The 17066-nt window shown below is 38.5% G+C and overlaps 1 protein-coding gene across 4 annotated transcripts in view; it reads left to right on the forward strand.

Annotated features, from left to right (window-relative positions):
* The first annotated feature begins 718 nt into the window (after positions 1 to 718).
* RAD54B (RAD54 homolog B) overlaps positions 719 to 17066 on the forward strand; it is an 86217-nt gene continuing 69869 nt past the window's right edge. For 2 of the 4 annotated variants that reach the window (XM_036065525.2, XM_036065526.2), the window contains exons 1-3: positions 719 to 834; positions 1648 to 1798; positions 13078 to 13246. In XM_036065525.2, the coding sequence (XP_035921418.1) occupies positions 1664 to 1798; positions 13078 to 13246 (304 nt within the window). In that variant the 5' untranslated portion in view covers positions 719 to 834; positions 1648 to 1663. Of the gene's footprint in view, positions 835 to 1074; positions 1325 to 1647; positions 1799 to 13077; positions 13247 to 17066 lie in introns of those variants that run through there. The other 2 variants (XM_078072219.1, XM_078072220.1) reach the window with 2 other exon arrangements.

Below are 17066 nucleotides of genomic sequence, written 5' to 3' on the forward strand. Positions count from 1 at the left end.
TGGGGGGAAGGGGCAGAGGGACAAGAGAGAGGAAGAAGGAGACTCCCCACTGAGCAGGGAGCCCACAGGGGGCTGGATGCCAGGACTCTGAGATCATGACCTTAGCTGAAGCCAAGAGTCAAAGAGGCTTAAGCAACTGAGTCACCAAGGTGCCCCTGGAGATAATTTTACGTTAAAAAGCCTATGACCTATATATTTCTCTGCCTTGTCACTGCATTAAAAGGTGTCAGACCACTTCTAAAACGTTAGTTTGCCTATTTGTGACAAGTACTTTATTTATTTATTTTTAAAGTGTGCCAGGTACTTTAAAGGCCTATATTATTTTAACAACGTTGCTCAAGTCACTTCATTCCTAAAATGCCGCATAATTTAAGAGCTTTATGGTAAAGTACATTTGCATACTATTTTTCCAAGCACATACTATTATGCAGACCATCTAACTGCCTAAACACATCCATGTAGATGTTCTTAGATTTAAGAAGTATGCGTCGTCTGTTCTAAAATGAGGTCTGTATCAGCACCTACAGCATGTGACAGTAGGCAATCAATCAATCAATAAAAAACAAATATTTTTCCAAGTAAATATTTTTTAATTGAACCATAAATCCGAAACTACAAATGCTTAAAGGGAAACGCAAAGAGACATGCGCAGTTAAGTTCATCCAATCAGAGTCGGGCTGAAGGAGGCGCAGCCGCAGAAAGGTAGTGCGCACGCGCGGCTAGCTTGTCCGCTATAGGCTGCGCCGAGGCGGGAGCCTTAACCTCCGTTGAAGAGGTCTCTGTCTACCCGAATTCTTTCTCGGATGACGCGCGACTTCTGTCGGATCTTTGCCGGTACGTTCTTGGAGGGGAAGTCTTGTGGGGCTGAGGCAGCCTGTGGGCTCGTGCGGGACAAAGTGGGGAGAGGCGCCGAAGCCGGCCTCCGGGGGTTGGGAAGGAGGAAGGAAGGAGGTGGAGCAGGGAAGGAAGGCGGTGGAGCGGCCGGGGGAAGGCGGGGGAGGGGGGTGCTGAAGTGTGAGGGACGGCCTCGCTGTTGGCCACGGGGTGGGCTGGTGCGGAGCTGGCGGTAGCGGTGCGTTTGTGGTGGGAAGGTCCCAGGGAGAGGCGACTGTGGGCGGTGGTCTCTCAGCGGTCCGCCGGCTTTCCTTCTGCGGTGCTTGGGTTTGTTTCCACCAGGACTAATCTACGTTATCCTGCACGGTATTAGCCGGTTAATTAATAGACGATGTCTGTGGACACTTTTAACGGGGCCACAAAGTCAAAGGAGCGACTTAAGGCACGAAGTGTAACTGCTCCTTAACGGTAGTTGGAAGCCGAAAACCAGGTCTGTTGCTGTTCTTGGCTGTTCTTGCTCCTAGAGGTTTAATGGTTGCACCCTTCAAAGACTACTTTATCATTATCTAATCTATAGTATTATCAAAATCCATATGCTCAAGTTTACACCATTCAATTTAAGTCTTAGATTCTTTTCAGTAACCCTTTGTGATGAAAATAAAATATCCCTAGCTGTGAAACTTGTTTTCCAAGGTTTTTTACACGTTTATTCTGTTACATTTTTCAAGATATGGTTGTAGTGATGAGCTATTTTCATGTTTGGAGTTAATTCTATCAGATTCATGGATGATTTCTGTTTTGGGTATTTTTTAGGTCAGCGTTGCTGAATATGAGACGATCTGCAGCACCAAGTCAGTTGCAGGGGAATCCCTTCAAAAAACTAAAATTTATACCACCAGGGAGAAGTAATCCAAGTCCAAATGAAGAGAATACAAAGATGAGTCCAGACGTAAAATTATTTGAGGTAAAAAAAAAAAAAAAAGCATAATATAGAGAAGGATGCATTTTTTTTTTAAACATTTCATTTAAAAAGTTAACAACACTTACTGCCTGAAGGAATTTTTAGTATCTTTGATAAAGTCTTCCAAAAACTTTAGAGTAATGATTACATAATTTTTTTTTTTTTTTTCAAGGAATGACTTGCAGTTGGCTCTATAGGATAAACTGTTAACAGTAAAAAATACCTCTGTGAGGGAGAGGGTGGATATTCTTGTAAAAATAAATTATTCTAATCAGTATTCTTTTTAAAGTTACCACATAAATGAAAACTTAGATAAGGGGCTCCTGGCTTCCTCAGTTGGAAGAGCATGTGACTCTTGATCTAGGGTTATGAGTTCAAGCCCCACCGTGGGTGTAGAGATTACTTAAAAAAAATCTTGTGGATGGAACTAGAGGGTATTATGGTAAGCAAAATAAGTCAGCTAGAGAAAGACAAAATATGATTTCACTCACATGTGGAATTTAAGAAACAAAACAGATGAACATAGGGAAAGGGAAGGAAAAATAAGATAAAAACAGAGGGAGGCAAACCATAAGAGACTCTTAACTATAGGGAACAAACTGAGGGTTGCTGGAGGGGAGGTGGGTGGAGGGATGGGGTAATTGGGTGCTGGGCATTAAGGAGGGTACTTGATGTAATGAGCACTGGGTGTTATATGCATCTGATGAATCACTAAATTCTACTCTTGAAAGTAATAATACAGTATATGTTAACTAAATTGAATTTAAATAAAACATTGAAGAAAATGAAATCTTAAGAAACTTTAGATAAGGTGATTTAAGGAGTAAACATGTAAGTAATAATCTGTATAACAATTCTGGACATTTCCTTTCTTTTTTTTTTTTTTTTAAGATTTTATTTTATTTTTTAAGTAATTTCTACACCCAGTGTGGGGCTCGAACTCACAACCCCAAGATCAAGAGTCTCATGCTCCACTGACTGAGCCAGCCAGGTTGCCCCCATTTCCTTACATTTTTATCTATAAAAAGTAAATGCTTGGGCGCCTGGGTGGCTCAGTTGGTTAAGCGACTGCCTTCGGCTCAGGTCATGATCCTGGAGTCCCTGGATCGAGTCCCGCATCGGGCTCCCTGCTCGGCAGGGAGCCTGCTTCACCCTCTGACCCTCCCCCCTCTCATGTGCTCTTTCTCTCTCATTCTCTCTGTCTTAAATAAATAAATAAAATCTTTAAAAAAAAAAAAAAAAAAAGTAAATGCTTAAAGCAGTACCTCACCTCCATTTTTTTTTTTTTTTAAGTAAACTCTATATCCAGTGTGAGGCTTGAATTCATGAACTCTCGAGATGAAGAGTTGCATGCTCTACCGACGGAGCTAGCCAGGTGTCCCTAAAGCAGTCTTGATTTTTTACTACTAAGAGAAAGGATTGTTTTTGGTCTTATGTCTAAGACCAAAGGTCTTATTTATATAGATAGTATATAAAGGTGTATAAAATGGGCAGTCCACATTTCCTGCTGCTCTACAGTTTTCTGATCCATTCATGGTATGGGGATTAAAGTCTACAAATTCTTTTTCCCTCTCCTTTTTGGTTGTTGTAGTTGACATACAATATTATATTAATTTTTGGTATACAACGCACAGTGATCTGACAATTACATACGGTATGTCATGCTTATGATATTAAGTGTAGTCACCATCTGTCACCAGATTTTTTTCCTTTTTTTATTGTGGTAAAATATATATAACATAAAATCTGCTATTTACCATTTTTAAGTTTGCAAAATAAGTGACTTTAATTATACTCACACTGTTGTGCAACGATCACCACTGTTTTCAGTTGGAAACTTTTTCATTACCTCAAACTATAACCACCATTAAGCAGTAATTCTCTATTCCCTCCTTTACCCACTCCCTTGTAACTACTATTGTACTTTCTATCTTCATAAATTTGACTTCTAGTTACCTCGTATAAGTGGAATCAGACAATATTTGCCCTTTTGTTTCTGGCTTATTTCACTTAGCATAATATTTTCAAGGGTCATCTGTGTTGTAGCATGTGTCAGAACTTCACGACTTTGTATGGTTGAATAACATTCATTTGTATGTATACATCACAGTTTGTTTATCCATTCACTTTTTTGATGGATACTTGGGTTGTTTTCACTTTCTGGCTGTTGTGAATAATGCTGCTATGAACATAGGCATGCAAGTTTCTATTTGAGTCCCTGTGTTCATTTTTCTAGGACTGGAATTGCTGGGTCATATGGTAATTCTACGTTTAACTTTTTGAAGAACTACCAAAATGTTTTCGACAACTGCTGCTGCACTGTTTTACATTCCCACCAGCAATGTGTGAGGGTTCCAGTTTTTCCACGTCCTCAGCAACACTTGTTATTTTCTATTTTGTTTTGTTTTGATTGTAGATATCCTAGTAGGTGTGATTGGTTTTTCATTGTGGTTTTGATTTCCATTTCTTTTATGAATAGTGATGCTGAGCATCCTTTCATGTGCTTATTGGCTATTTGTATCTTTGGAGAAATATCTATTCAAGTTCTTTGCCTGGTTTTTAATGGATTGTTTTATTATTTATTTATTTATTAAAATATTTTATTTATTTATTTGACAGGGACAGACAGTGAGAGAGGGAACATAAGCAGGGGGAGTAGGAGAGGGAGAAGCAGGCTTCGCGCTGAGCAGGGAGCTTGATGCGGGGCTCCATCCCAGGACCCTGGGACCATGACCTGAGCCAAAGGCAGACACTTAACGACTGAGCCACCCAGGCACCCCTTTAATGGATGGTTTTATTGATTGTCTTTTTGTTGTTAAAAAGGTCTACTAGTTTTTATTTATTTATTTATTTTTAAAGATTTTATTTATTCATTTGAGACAGAGATACAGAGAGAGAGAGAGAGCATGAACAGGGAGAGAGGCAGAGGGAGAAGGAGAAGCAGGCTCCCTGCTGAGCCAGGAGCCCGATGTGGGGCTTGATCCCAGGACCCTGGGATCATGACCTGAGCCGAAGGCAGATGCTTAACCATCTGAGCCACCCAGGCGCCCCAGAAAGGTCTACTAGTTTTTAACTCTGCTTTTTTTGGTCTGCATGTGTTTGTTTTATCCTACATTTCTTTAGAATTCTGGCCACAATGTAAGAAGAAAACACAGGTTTCTGTTTTTTTTTTCCCCAAAAGATTTTTTATTTACTTATTTGACAGAGAGAGACATAGTGACAGAGGGAACACAAGCAGGGGGAGTGGGAGAGGGAGAAGCAGGCTTCCCACAGAGCAGGGAGCCTGATGCGGAGCTCGATCCCAGGACCGTGGGATCATGACCTGAGCCGAAGGCAGACTCATAACGACTGAGCCACCCAGGTGCCCCTTATTTTTTTTTTTAAATTTTATTTATTTAATTGTCAGAGAGCGAGAGTGTGCATGCACACAAGCCCGGGGAGCCGCAGGCAGAGGGAGAAGCAGGCTCCCCACTGAGCAAATAGCTCGATGCGAGGCTCTATCCCAGGACCCTGGGATCATGACCTGAGCCGAAGGCAGGTACTTTACTGACTGAACCACCCGGGCGTCCCAAGGTTTCTTTTTTTAAAAGCAGCTTTAATTAGATACAATTCACATACCATACAAATCATATACTATATTCACAGTTTTGCAGTGATCACCAAGATCCATTTTAGAACATTTTCATCACTCCAGAAAGAAACCTTGTATATATTAACCAGTTGTTCTCCATTTTTCTCCAAATCTCTCAGCGCTTTGCAACCACTAATCTTTTTTTCTGTCTCTGTAGATTTGCCTATTAGGGACATTTCATATAAATAGAATCATACATTCATCATACTTGTAGCTTTTTGTGACTGGCTTTTTCCAGTTAGCATAATGTATTCAAGGCTCACCCATGTATCAATAATTTATTTCTTTTTATTGCCAAATTTATTAGTTTTCTATTGCTGCTATAACAAGTTATCACAAGTTTAGTGGCTTAAAAGAACACAAATCTATTACAATTCTGTAGGTCAGAAGTCCAAAACAGGTTTCGCTGGGCTAAGATCAAGGTGTTGCCATAGAAAACCCGAGAGACTCCATGAAAAATTGCTAGAACTGATACACGAATTCAGCAAAGTTGCAGAATATAAAATCAATGTACAGAAATCTGTTGCATTTCTATACACCAATAATGAAGTAGCAGAAAGAGAAATCAAGGAATCGATCCCATTTACAATTGCACCAAAACCCATAAGATACCTAGGAATAAACCTAATCAAAGAGGTAAAAGATCTCTGAAAACTATAGCACACTTTTGAAAGAAATTGAAGACACAAAGAAATGGAAAATATTCCATACTTATGGATTGGAGGAACAAATATTGTTTTTGTTTTTTTTTTTTAAGATTTTATTTATTTATTTGACAGAGAGAGATACAGCGAGAGCAGGAACACAAGCAGGGGGAGTGGAAGAGGGAGAAGCAGGCTTCCTGCCGAGCAGGGAGCCCGATGTGGGACTCGATCCCAGGACTCTGGGATCATGACCTGAGCCGAAGGCAGACGCTTAACGACTGAGCCACCCAGGCGCCCCGAGGAACAAATATTGTTAAAATAATGTCTATTCTCCCTACACATTCAGCGCAGTTCCCTCAAAATAGCACATCATTTTTCACAGAGTTAGAACAAACAGTTCTAAAATTTGTATGGAGCTAGAAAAGACCCTGAATAGCCAAAGTAATGTTGAAAAAGAAAACCAAAGTTGTAGGCATCACAATTCTGGACCTCAAACTGTATTACAAAGCTGTAATCATCAAGACAGTATGGTATTGGCACAAAAACAGACTCATAGATCAGTGGAACAGAATAGAGAACCCAGAAATGGACCCACAACTCTGTGGTCAACTAATCTTCAACAAAGCAGGAAAGAATATCCATTGGAAAAAAGACTTTCACAAATGGTATTGGGAAAACTGGACCACTTTCTTACATCATACACAAACATAAATTCAAGATGGATGAAAGACCTAAATGTGAGACAGGAATTCATCAAAATTCTAGAGGAGAACATGGGCAGCAACCTCTTTGACTTCTGCCATAGCAACTTCTTACTAGACACATGTCCAGAAGCAAGGGACATAAAAGCAAAAATGAGCTATTGGGACTTTGTCAAAATGAAAAGCTTCTGCACAGCAAAGGAAATAAACTAAAAGGCAGCCTATGGAATGGGAGAAGATATTTGCAAAAGGTGTTGGCAGGGCTGCATTTATTTCTGGAGGTTTTAGGGGAGAATCTGTTTCCTTTTCCTTTTCTAGGTTCGATAGGCCACCTGCATTTTTTTTTGCCCTTCTTTGATTTTCAAAGCCAGCAATGACAGTTTCAGTTGCCATGTTACTATGTTTCTGGTTCTCTCAAACTGGGAATGATTTGATTAGATTGGGTTGACCTGGGTAAGCCAGGACAATCTCTCCATTTCAGGAGAGATTACTTTAAGCACATCTTAATCACATCTACAAAATTCTTTTGCCTTGTAACATATTCACAGATTCTGGGGATTAGTATAGACATCTTTGGGAAGCATTATTCTGCCTACCCTACTGTATAATATATTAATATACCACATTTTATTAATCCATCAGTTGACAGGCATTTGGATTGTTTCCACTTTTCAAATTATGAGTTATTAATAATGCTTGTGAACAAGTTTTTGTGTAGACATGTGTTTTCATTTTTCTTGGGTATATTCCTAGGTATGGAATTGCTGGATCATATGATAACTCTGTGTTTAACCTTTCATTAATGAACTGCCAGACTCTTCCAAGGTGGCTGCAGTATTTTTGTTCCCACCATCAATGTATGAGGGTTTCAATTTCTCCACATCCTTGTCAACATTTATTATTATGTTTTTGATTGTAGCCGTACTGGTGGTTGAAGTAGTATCTTATTTGTGGTTTTGATTTGTATGTCACTGGTGGCTAATATTGTTGAGCATCTTTACATATGCTTATTGGCCATTTGTGTATCTTCTTTGGACTATTCAGATCATTTGACCTTTATGTGTGTTTTTTAAAAGATTTTGTTTATTTTAGAGAGGGGGGAGGGGCAGAGGGAGAGAGAGAGAGAGAGACTTTCCAGCAGACTCCATGCTGAGCACAGAGCCCAGTGTGGGGCTCGATCCCAGGACCCTGAGATCATGACCTGAGCCAAAATCAAGAGTTGGATGTTTAACTGACTGAACCACCCAGGTGCCCCCAGATCCTTTGACCTTTGTAAAATTGTATTATTTGATTTTTGTTATAGAGTTGTAAGAGTTTTTTTTTTTAAGATTTTTTTAAAAATTTAATTTTAATTGAATTTAATTTTTATTTTTTATTAATCCCTACACCTACCATGGGGCTTGAATTCACAACCCTGAGATCATGAGTCCCATACTCCATTAACTGAGCCAACCAGGCACCCCAAGAGTGTTATTTAAAAAATATATTCTAGATACAGGTCCCTTATCAGTTATATTATTTGCAAATATTTTCTCCTCTTCTGTTGGATATTCACTTTCTTGATAGTATAATTTGCAGCACAGAAGTTTTAAATTTGATTAAATACAATTTATCTAATTTTTTTGGTGTTAGTACTTATGATTTTGGTATTATATCTAAGAAGGTCATGAAGAGTTACTCCTGTATTTTATTTTATTAATTAATTTGTTTTTTAGAGAGGGAGGGGTGAAGGGCAGAGAGAATCTTAAGCAGACTGCACTCTCAGACATGGGACTTGATCTCATGACCCTGAGATCATGACCTGAGCTGAAACCAAGAGTCGGCTGCTGAACCAGCTGAGCCACCCAAGCACCCCTGTATTTTATTAAAAAAAAAAAAAATTGTTTTTTGGGGTGCCTGGCTGGCTCAGTCAGTAGAACATGTGATTCTTGATCTCAGGGTCGTGAGTTTGAGCCCCATGTTGGGTGTAGAGATTACTTAGAAATAAAATCTTAAAAAAAAAACCTAATTTGTTTTTTATTGAGGTGTGATTGACATACAGCATTATATTCAGGTGTATGACATAATGGTTTGATATTTGTAGATATTGTGAAATGATCACCATGGTAAGTGTAGTTATCATCTGTCACTGTACATAGTTACAGAATTTTTTCCCTTGTCTCCTGTATTCTAAGAGTTTTGTAGTTTTATTTTATTTTTATTTCATTTTTTTAAAGATTTTATTCATTTATTTGCCGGAGAGAGAGAGCATGCGCACAAGCAGGGGCAGCGGCAGGTAGAGGGAGAAGTAGGCTCCCCACTGAGCAGGGAGCCCGATGCAGGACTCGATCCCAGGACCCTGGGATCATGACCTGAGCTGAAGGCAGACGCTTAACCAACTGAGCCACCCAGGCGTCCCGTGACTTTTGTAGTTTTAGTTCTTACATTTGAATCTGTGTCCCATTTTTGAGTTCATTTTTGTGTGTGGTGTGAGGTAGTGGTCCAATTTCATTCTTTTGTACATGGATACCTTGTTGTTCCAGGATGTTAAGAAGACTCTTCTTTGCCCATTAATCATTTTGACACTCTAGTCTTAAGGTTTATTTTTTGATGTAAGGACTAATTTGAGACCAAATTCATTGATTTACTCTTTTCTTCTTTTAATTCTACTAGGAAACTAAAGTTATTTTTAAAAACTAGGCATTTTTGAAATAGGCATTTTTGAAATTGTACAGCTGTTTTAAGCAAGGCAACATGAGAAGCCTTAGCAGTTCACTCTCCCTTCTCCTTAGTCTATTCCATTCCTAAATTTTTGTTCTTAAATTATTTCTCATCTTAGATGAAAATAGTATTGTTTTGGTAACTTCAGGGGTTTTTATTTATTTTTTATTAAGATTTTATTTATTTATTTGACAGAGAGATAGCGAGAGCAAGAACACAAACAGGGGGAGTGGGAGAGGGAGAAGCAGGCTTCCCGCCGAGCAGGGAGCCCGATGTGGAGCTCGATCCCAGGACCCTGGGATCATGACCTGAGCCGAAGGCAGACGCTTAACGACTGAGCCACCCAGGTGCCCCCTTCAGGGGTTTTTATTTGTTTGGTCTGATAAATACAAAATCTGGAACAAATCGAGTGTCAATAAATATGCTAATTGGTAGTAATTCATTGAATTATACAGGAGTCTGAATCTATACTAATATAAGTAAAATATATAAGAAGAGGAGTAAGCTGTTTCTTAAAGTGGAATGCTAAATCATAATAATAGAAGTGGTGTTAGAAAAGGTGGATGCCGTAAGTTGCTAAGAAGTAGATCTTAAAAGTTCTCATCACAAGAAAAAAAATTCTGTAACTATGTATGGTGATGGATTTAACTAGACTTATTGTGGTGATCAGTTTGCAGTATATACAAATACTGAATCATTACTGTTGTACATCTGAAACTAATGTTTTATGTCAATTAAACCTCAATTAAAAAAATGTGTAGGGGGGGTGCCTGGGTGGCTCAGTTAAGCATCTGCCTTGGCTCAGGTCATGATCCAGGGTCCTGGGATCGAGCCCCACATCGGGATCCCTGCTCGGCAGGACGCCTGCTTCTCCCTCTCTCACTCCCCCTGCTTGTGTTCCTGCTCTCGCTCGCTCGCTCTCTGTCAAAAAAAAAAAAATCTTTAAAAAAAAGTTTAGGTATATCTGTCTTAAGCCAGGGCTGAAGAGAAAACAGCTTTTGGTAGTCCAATTAAAGGAGCTTGTTAGCACACAATAATATTTGCTTATGAATGATTTCTGGGGATAAAGGAGGGCTTTTAAGTTACATGTTTATTACACGGGAATACTTAACCACCTACAATATGCTAGGATTTTAAAATGGAATTAAGACAGTTAATATTAGTGTGCTCTATAACAGAGTTTGCATATTAGTTCTCAATCCATGGAGCAGAATCTGTGTAATTCTTAAAACAATTTAAGGGACTGGTCAGTATGAACTCTAGAAGGAAGTTTGAGGTTTGGAGAACCATAAATGTCACTGCCTCCTTCATGTGTGGACATTGGCTAGAACCACTTATGTTCCTGCTCACCTGTTTTGCTTTCTGTAGCAGTTGTTGGCATTAGACAGGTATTTGTGTTGTCTCTAAAAAAAAAAATTCAATAGATAACCAAAACTAGTGGGTGAATGTTTAAGGAAATAGGATATATATGTATATGTATATATGTACACATATATCTTAGTCTATTTAATTAATTAATTTTTTTAAAAGTAGGCTCCACACCCCGTGTGGAGCCCAATATGGAACTTGAACTCACGAACATGAGATCAAAACCTGAGCTGAGATCAAGAGTTGGGTGCTTAACTGAGTCACCCAGGCGCCCCCAAGGTATTTGAATAGACTCAAGAGGCAGGGAGAGGCAGAGGGAGAGAGAAAGGGAGAAGCAGATTCTCCGCTGAGGAAGGAGCCCGATGCGGGGCTTGATCCCAGACCCCTGGGATCATGACCTGAGCTGAAGGCAGCCGCTTAACTGACTGAGCCACCCTGGTGCTCCTATTTTTAACTTTTTGAGGAACCTCCATACTGTTTTTCAGTGGCTGCACCAGTTTGCATTCCCACCAATAAGAGGGTTCCTTATTCTCCACATCCTCACCAACATCTGTTCTTTCTTATGTTGTTGATTCTGGTCATTCTGACAGGTGTGAGGTGATAGCTCATTGTAATTTTGATTTGCATTTCCCTGATGATGAGTGATAATGAGCATCTTTTTCATGTGTCTGTTGGCCATCTGGACATCTTCCTTGGAGAAATGTCTGTTCATGCCTTTTGCCCATTTTTGGGGGGGTATTGTATAAGTTTTTTAATATATTTTGGATACTAACCCTTTATTGGATATGTCATTTGCAAATACCTTCTCCCATTCCGTAGGTTGCCGTTTAGTTTTGTTGGTTGTTTCCTTTGCTGTGGAGAAGCTTTTTATTTTGATTTAGTCCCAATTTATTTTTGCTTCTGTTTCCCTTGCCTCAGAGGACCTATCTAGAAAAAAGTTCCTGTGACCAGTGTCAGAGAAATTACTGCTTGTGCTATCTTCTAGGATTTTTATGGTTTCAGGTCTCACATTTAGGTCTTTAATCCATTTCTGGGGGGGAGTGGTAGAGGGAGGGAGAGAGAATCTTTTAAGCAGGCTCCATGCCCAGTGTGGAGCCCAGTGGGGGGCTCAATCTTACAACCCTGAGATTATGACGTAAGCTGAAATCAAGAGTCAGACACTTAACTGACTGAGCCATCCGGGCATCCCTCCGTTTTGAATTTATTTTTGTGTATGGTGTAAGAAAGTGGCCCAGTTTCATTCTTCTGCATGTTGTTGATTTTTCCCAATACCATTCGTTGAAGAGACTGTCTTTTTCCCATTGGAAAATCCTTCCTGCTTTGTTGAAGATTAATTGACCATAGAGTTACAGGTTAATGTCTGGATTTTCTATTCTGTTCCATTGATCTGTGTGTCTGTTTTTGTGCCGGTACTGTACTGTTTGGATTACTACAGCCTTGTAATACAACCTGAAGTCTGGAATTGTGATGCCAGCGTTGCTTTTCTTTTTCAAGATTGCTTTGGCTATTTGGGATCTTTTGTAGTTCCATACAAATTTTAGTGTCGTTCCAGTTCTGTGAAAAATGCTGTCAATATTTTGATAGGGATTGCATTAAATGTGTAGATTGCTTTGAGTAGTATAGACATTTTAACAATATTTGTTCTTCCAATCCATGAACATGGAATGTCTTTCCATTTCTTTATGTTGTCTTCAATTTCTTTCATCATTGTTTCATAGTTCTCAGAGTACAGGTCTTTCACCTCTTTGGTTAGGTTTATTCCTAGGAATCTCATTATTTTTGGTGCAGCATACTCATTATTTTGATGCCAATCCCAGAAATATCTTTTCATTTGTAAACAGTTTAATATTTGTCTCTGTAAACAATGCAGTGACAGTACCACTATCCCACATAAAAAATGGAGAATATTTAAGTATTGATTTTAATATTGAGAAACTTGACAAAAAAGAGCAATTGATTCTGAGAATGGCATGTTATGACATGTTTGAAACTCTTCTGATATGTTGTTTAACATACACTATAATTATAGGCATAATTTTTACTCTGTTGTGTCTTTCAGCTTTTATAACAATTAAAACTAGTTTAATAGTAAAATTTGGATTTTAAATTTATTTTAAAATATCTATTCCCTATTAAGATATAGAGAAACTGGTAGTTTATATTTTAAATTAGGAATCTGTTATGTAAAAATACGGGAGATTAGATTTAATTTCTGCATAAAATAAATCCTTCTTTTAGGTTGTTGCAAGTAAGAACACCTTCCTCCAGTTACAAAATAATCCCAGAATATGCAGTTTAAATCTGCCTACTGAGGGAAGTGCTAGAGAAATTAATCATGGGCATAATTACAGTGGAAAACACTGTTCTGAAGCATCTGTAATGGTAACGTTAGATCCGCCTCATACAGGTAAGACTGCTTTTTATTGATTAGGTTTACACTTGACCAGTTGTATAGTATTATTTAAATTGACTGTTTCAAGAATGAATGTTATATTTGAAAAGTGTTGTAATACCCCTAGATTGTTGGCAATTCAGATTTTTTTGGTCATAATTTCTTTAGTGATTGGATTAATAGCCACGTAATTCAAATCTTGTACTTTATAGTAGGTATCTAAGACTGTTCATTGTGAACTTGTTGGTCAAGTATGGTCTGTTCCTCAAGTACCAAAATAAATTCTGTTTAAAGATTTGATTAAAAAAAATTATAAAAACCATGTTGGCGCGCCTTGCTGGCTCGGTTAGTAGACCGTATGACTCTTAATCTCAGGGTCATGAGTTCAGGCCCTACATTGGTCATGGAGCCTGTTTAAAAAAAATAAAAAATAAAAACCATGTTAACAGTTCTAAGTTGGAGAGGTGAAGTTGAAATGAGTAAAATTGTTAATTAATAATAGTTCATGGAGTAGCTGCAAATCAGATTTGTATTATGAAGGTACATAATTGAAGGAGAACCAAGGATTTAACAGATGCTCCCTCCTTGCATTGTTGAATTGAGTTAAAATAATGATTGTTTCTTTTTTATCTGTCAGAGATTAATATTTTAGAAGTAATTAAAACAATAAATAGGGTTATTTACTGGTGTTTATATGGCCTTCTGAAAGACAACATAAGACTACATTTTTCCAAATGACATTCATTTTTTGGTTGAATAAACAGATTCAGGGAGAGATTCCCATCTGCTGTTCTATACAAGAGTGATTGTCATCCTTAAGATACCTGTGCAAATCAGTGAGATTCCTTAAGCACTTAACCTTTTGAAGGAAGTTGAGGTTTGTGAGGATTAATAAGTTTTACCTATGAATGGGTTCATTTCTTGTTGGGGGAGAAAGGAATTCTGTATTTTCCCATCTGCCTAGGATTCATAGTTTCATTTATGTGTTCTTACAATTTTTCAAAAGCTGTGACTGGTGTCAGGACAAAATTGAGAAGCACTTTTGGAGCTGGTTGTAGGGATCTGAGATCCCTGAAGACAGCTCTGGGTATGGCAGCTTAGCTGCTGCACTGTCTCATTGATCTGCTCTCTCATTTCTTTTCTGCTTGTTTCCCTTCCTCTTATTTTTCTTCCATCTTTGTTAAGTGAATATCCTGTTTTCCCAGGTTTTTTTCTCTATTGCCAAGCCTGTGGTAGATAATGATCCATCTCTGCCTCTTTCTTTTTCTATTATGGTAGCTAATCTCTTCACCAGAGAATGGTATTTAGACTATAATACATTCTGTGTTACTGATTTCCTGCTTTATTTTTGTTTTACTATAGTTTCTCACTCTTTAACCTGCTAAATATGAGAAGGGAGTTAAGAGTTAAGATAAATTGAAGAGGGAGTTAATTTACTCAACTCTTAATCCCTTAATCCCTTCTCTGATTTAGTACATTTACTGGACTGGGGAATCTTTGCCAACCTCCTGACACCCTCCTGCCTCTCATTCAGAGAGAGGTTAATTGGGGAAAAGAACATTGTGAGAAACATCTTGCTTTGTGGTGGATTACTGGAGAGGGATGTTTTATGTAGAAAAGTATGGAGATGAGAGATCCATGTAGTATAATTCACCTTTTCACATCTTTTTTTTTTTTCTCACCTTTTCACATCTTTTTAATCCTAGATCTAATCCACCTTGAAGTGGGATGGAAGCCTGTTTGTCCCAGTTAAAATATGTCCTCATTTTCCCCCATCATCTCTCTTTTTTTTTTAAGATTTTATTTATTCATTTGAGACACAGAAATAGAAAGAGAGAGAGCATGAGCAGGGGGAGAGGCAGAGGGAGAGGGAGAAGGAGGCTCCCTGCTGAGCCAGGAGCCCAATGTGGGGCTTGATCCCAGGACTCTGGGATCATGACCTGAGCCCAAGGCAGACGCTTAACCATCTGAGCCACCCAGGCGCCCCTCCCCCATCATTTTTTATTTTTGAAAAATTTCCTACATGTAGAGAAGTTGAAAGAATAATCATCATCCTAAATACTACAGTTGTTAACATTTTGCCTCCCCCCCGCCATATGTCCATTTTTTTTCTGGATCATTTGAAAATAAGTTGCAGATATTATGCCATATCATCCCTAAATACAGCGTGTATTTCTTAAAATTTAATAATACATAATATTTAATATCTACTTCATCAGTGATATCATTTTTGCATAAGCTGGTTTAAGTTTGGTTTCTTTCTCAACTTGAAAGTGCCCTAATGAGTATATTTTCACTCCACTGAACTTCACTGGGCACTTCAGGTCTCTTTATAACCCTGTACCTTTGCAGATAATAGTCCTTGTGTGAGAATGAAAGTGTAGGTCTGATGTGGAGAACAAAGGCAGAAGAAAAAAAAATTAAACTTCCTTAGACAGCTTAATAGCCCATTAAGTATTTGGGACAGGCAGAGTGACCTTCCTCAAGGAACTCAACTGCCTCAATGTTAATACTTTGCTAAGGGCAAAAGGCAACTTTAGCTTGACATTAGCCCGACCTCCAGGATCCTGTAAGTCTTTAACATATAAAAATCCCTTTGGAAACTACCTTTATCTTAACCCCCCTCCCTCAAGATAATATGTTAACTATCATCCTCCAGGCATATGGCCCACCGATGTACATCTGAAGGATCTCATGACTAAGGTTTTACTAGACAGTAGTAAATGACTTTTTCCTAACAATAGCTAGCCCTTCAAGGTTCTGGAAAGCTTGCTTCCAAATTCTTTAGAGATTACACTATCCCTAAACTCCTCCCAACTTGAAAGTATATGATCAGCCTTTCCTCACAACCCCATTGCAGCTCCTTCTGCCCACGGGTCCTGTCCCTGTACTCTAATAAAACCACCTTTTTGCACCAAACACATCTCAAGAATTCTTTCTTGACTCTTTGCTCCCGGATCTCAACATTTCACATCAGGTCTACCACTAATGACTTCATCCATGGCTCAGGGTATATGCCTTTTTTGGAGGTTGTGCTAGAAGGGCCCTCTTCTGTCTTTTAAAAAAAAATTTTTTTTTTTTTTGGTCTTGTCTACAGCCTCTACTCTTCGCCTTGGCTTGAGAAAATTAAAGGGGAAGTATAATGGGTTGAATTGTGTCCTAAAAATTGTGTTTTAAGTTCTAACCTCTGGTACCTGTGAATGCAACCTTATTTGGAAATAGAGTCTTTGCAGTTGTAATCAACTTAAGATAAGGTCATACTGTGTTAGGGTGGGTCCAAAATCTAATGGTTGGTGTCCTTATGAGGAGAAAAGGCCACATAATGTTGGAGTCAGAGATTGGAGTAATACAGCTGCAAGCCCAGGGGCACCAAGGATTGTTGGCAACTACCAGAAGCTAGAAAGAGGCAAGGAAGGATTCTCCCCTGGAATCTTCAGAGAGAGAAAGGCTTTGCTGACACCTTGATTTTGAACTTCTGGCCTCCAGATTTTGAGAGAATAAATTCTGTTGTTTTAAGCCACCTAGTTTTTGGTACTTTGTTATGGCAGTCCTCAGAAATTAATACAGGAAGCCCTAGACTTCCTAATATTCAAAACAATACTTTCTTTAGAAACAGAAAGAAATTGTTTCATTCTTTCTGATTCCTTCTCATTCTCTCTCAAACTGTTCAACCACACTGTTCTTGTTTTATATTTTATTTATTTACCTGACTAAAGTGTGAATACAAAGGCAGGAACTTTCTCTTGTTCAGATAGTTTTAAATCAAATAGTATGAATTCAAAAACACTTTATGATTGAATGAAAGGATCTTGGAAAATTTATAGGTAAGTCCCTT

The sequence above is a fragment of the Halichoerus grypus genome, chromosome 5, assembly GCF_964656455.1.
Source record: "Halichoerus grypus chromosome 5, mHalGry1.hap1.1, whole genome shotgun sequence".
In the NCBI taxonomy this organism is placed as follows: Eukaryota; Metazoa; Chordata; class Mammalia; order Carnivora; family Phocidae; genus Halichoerus; species Halichoerus grypus.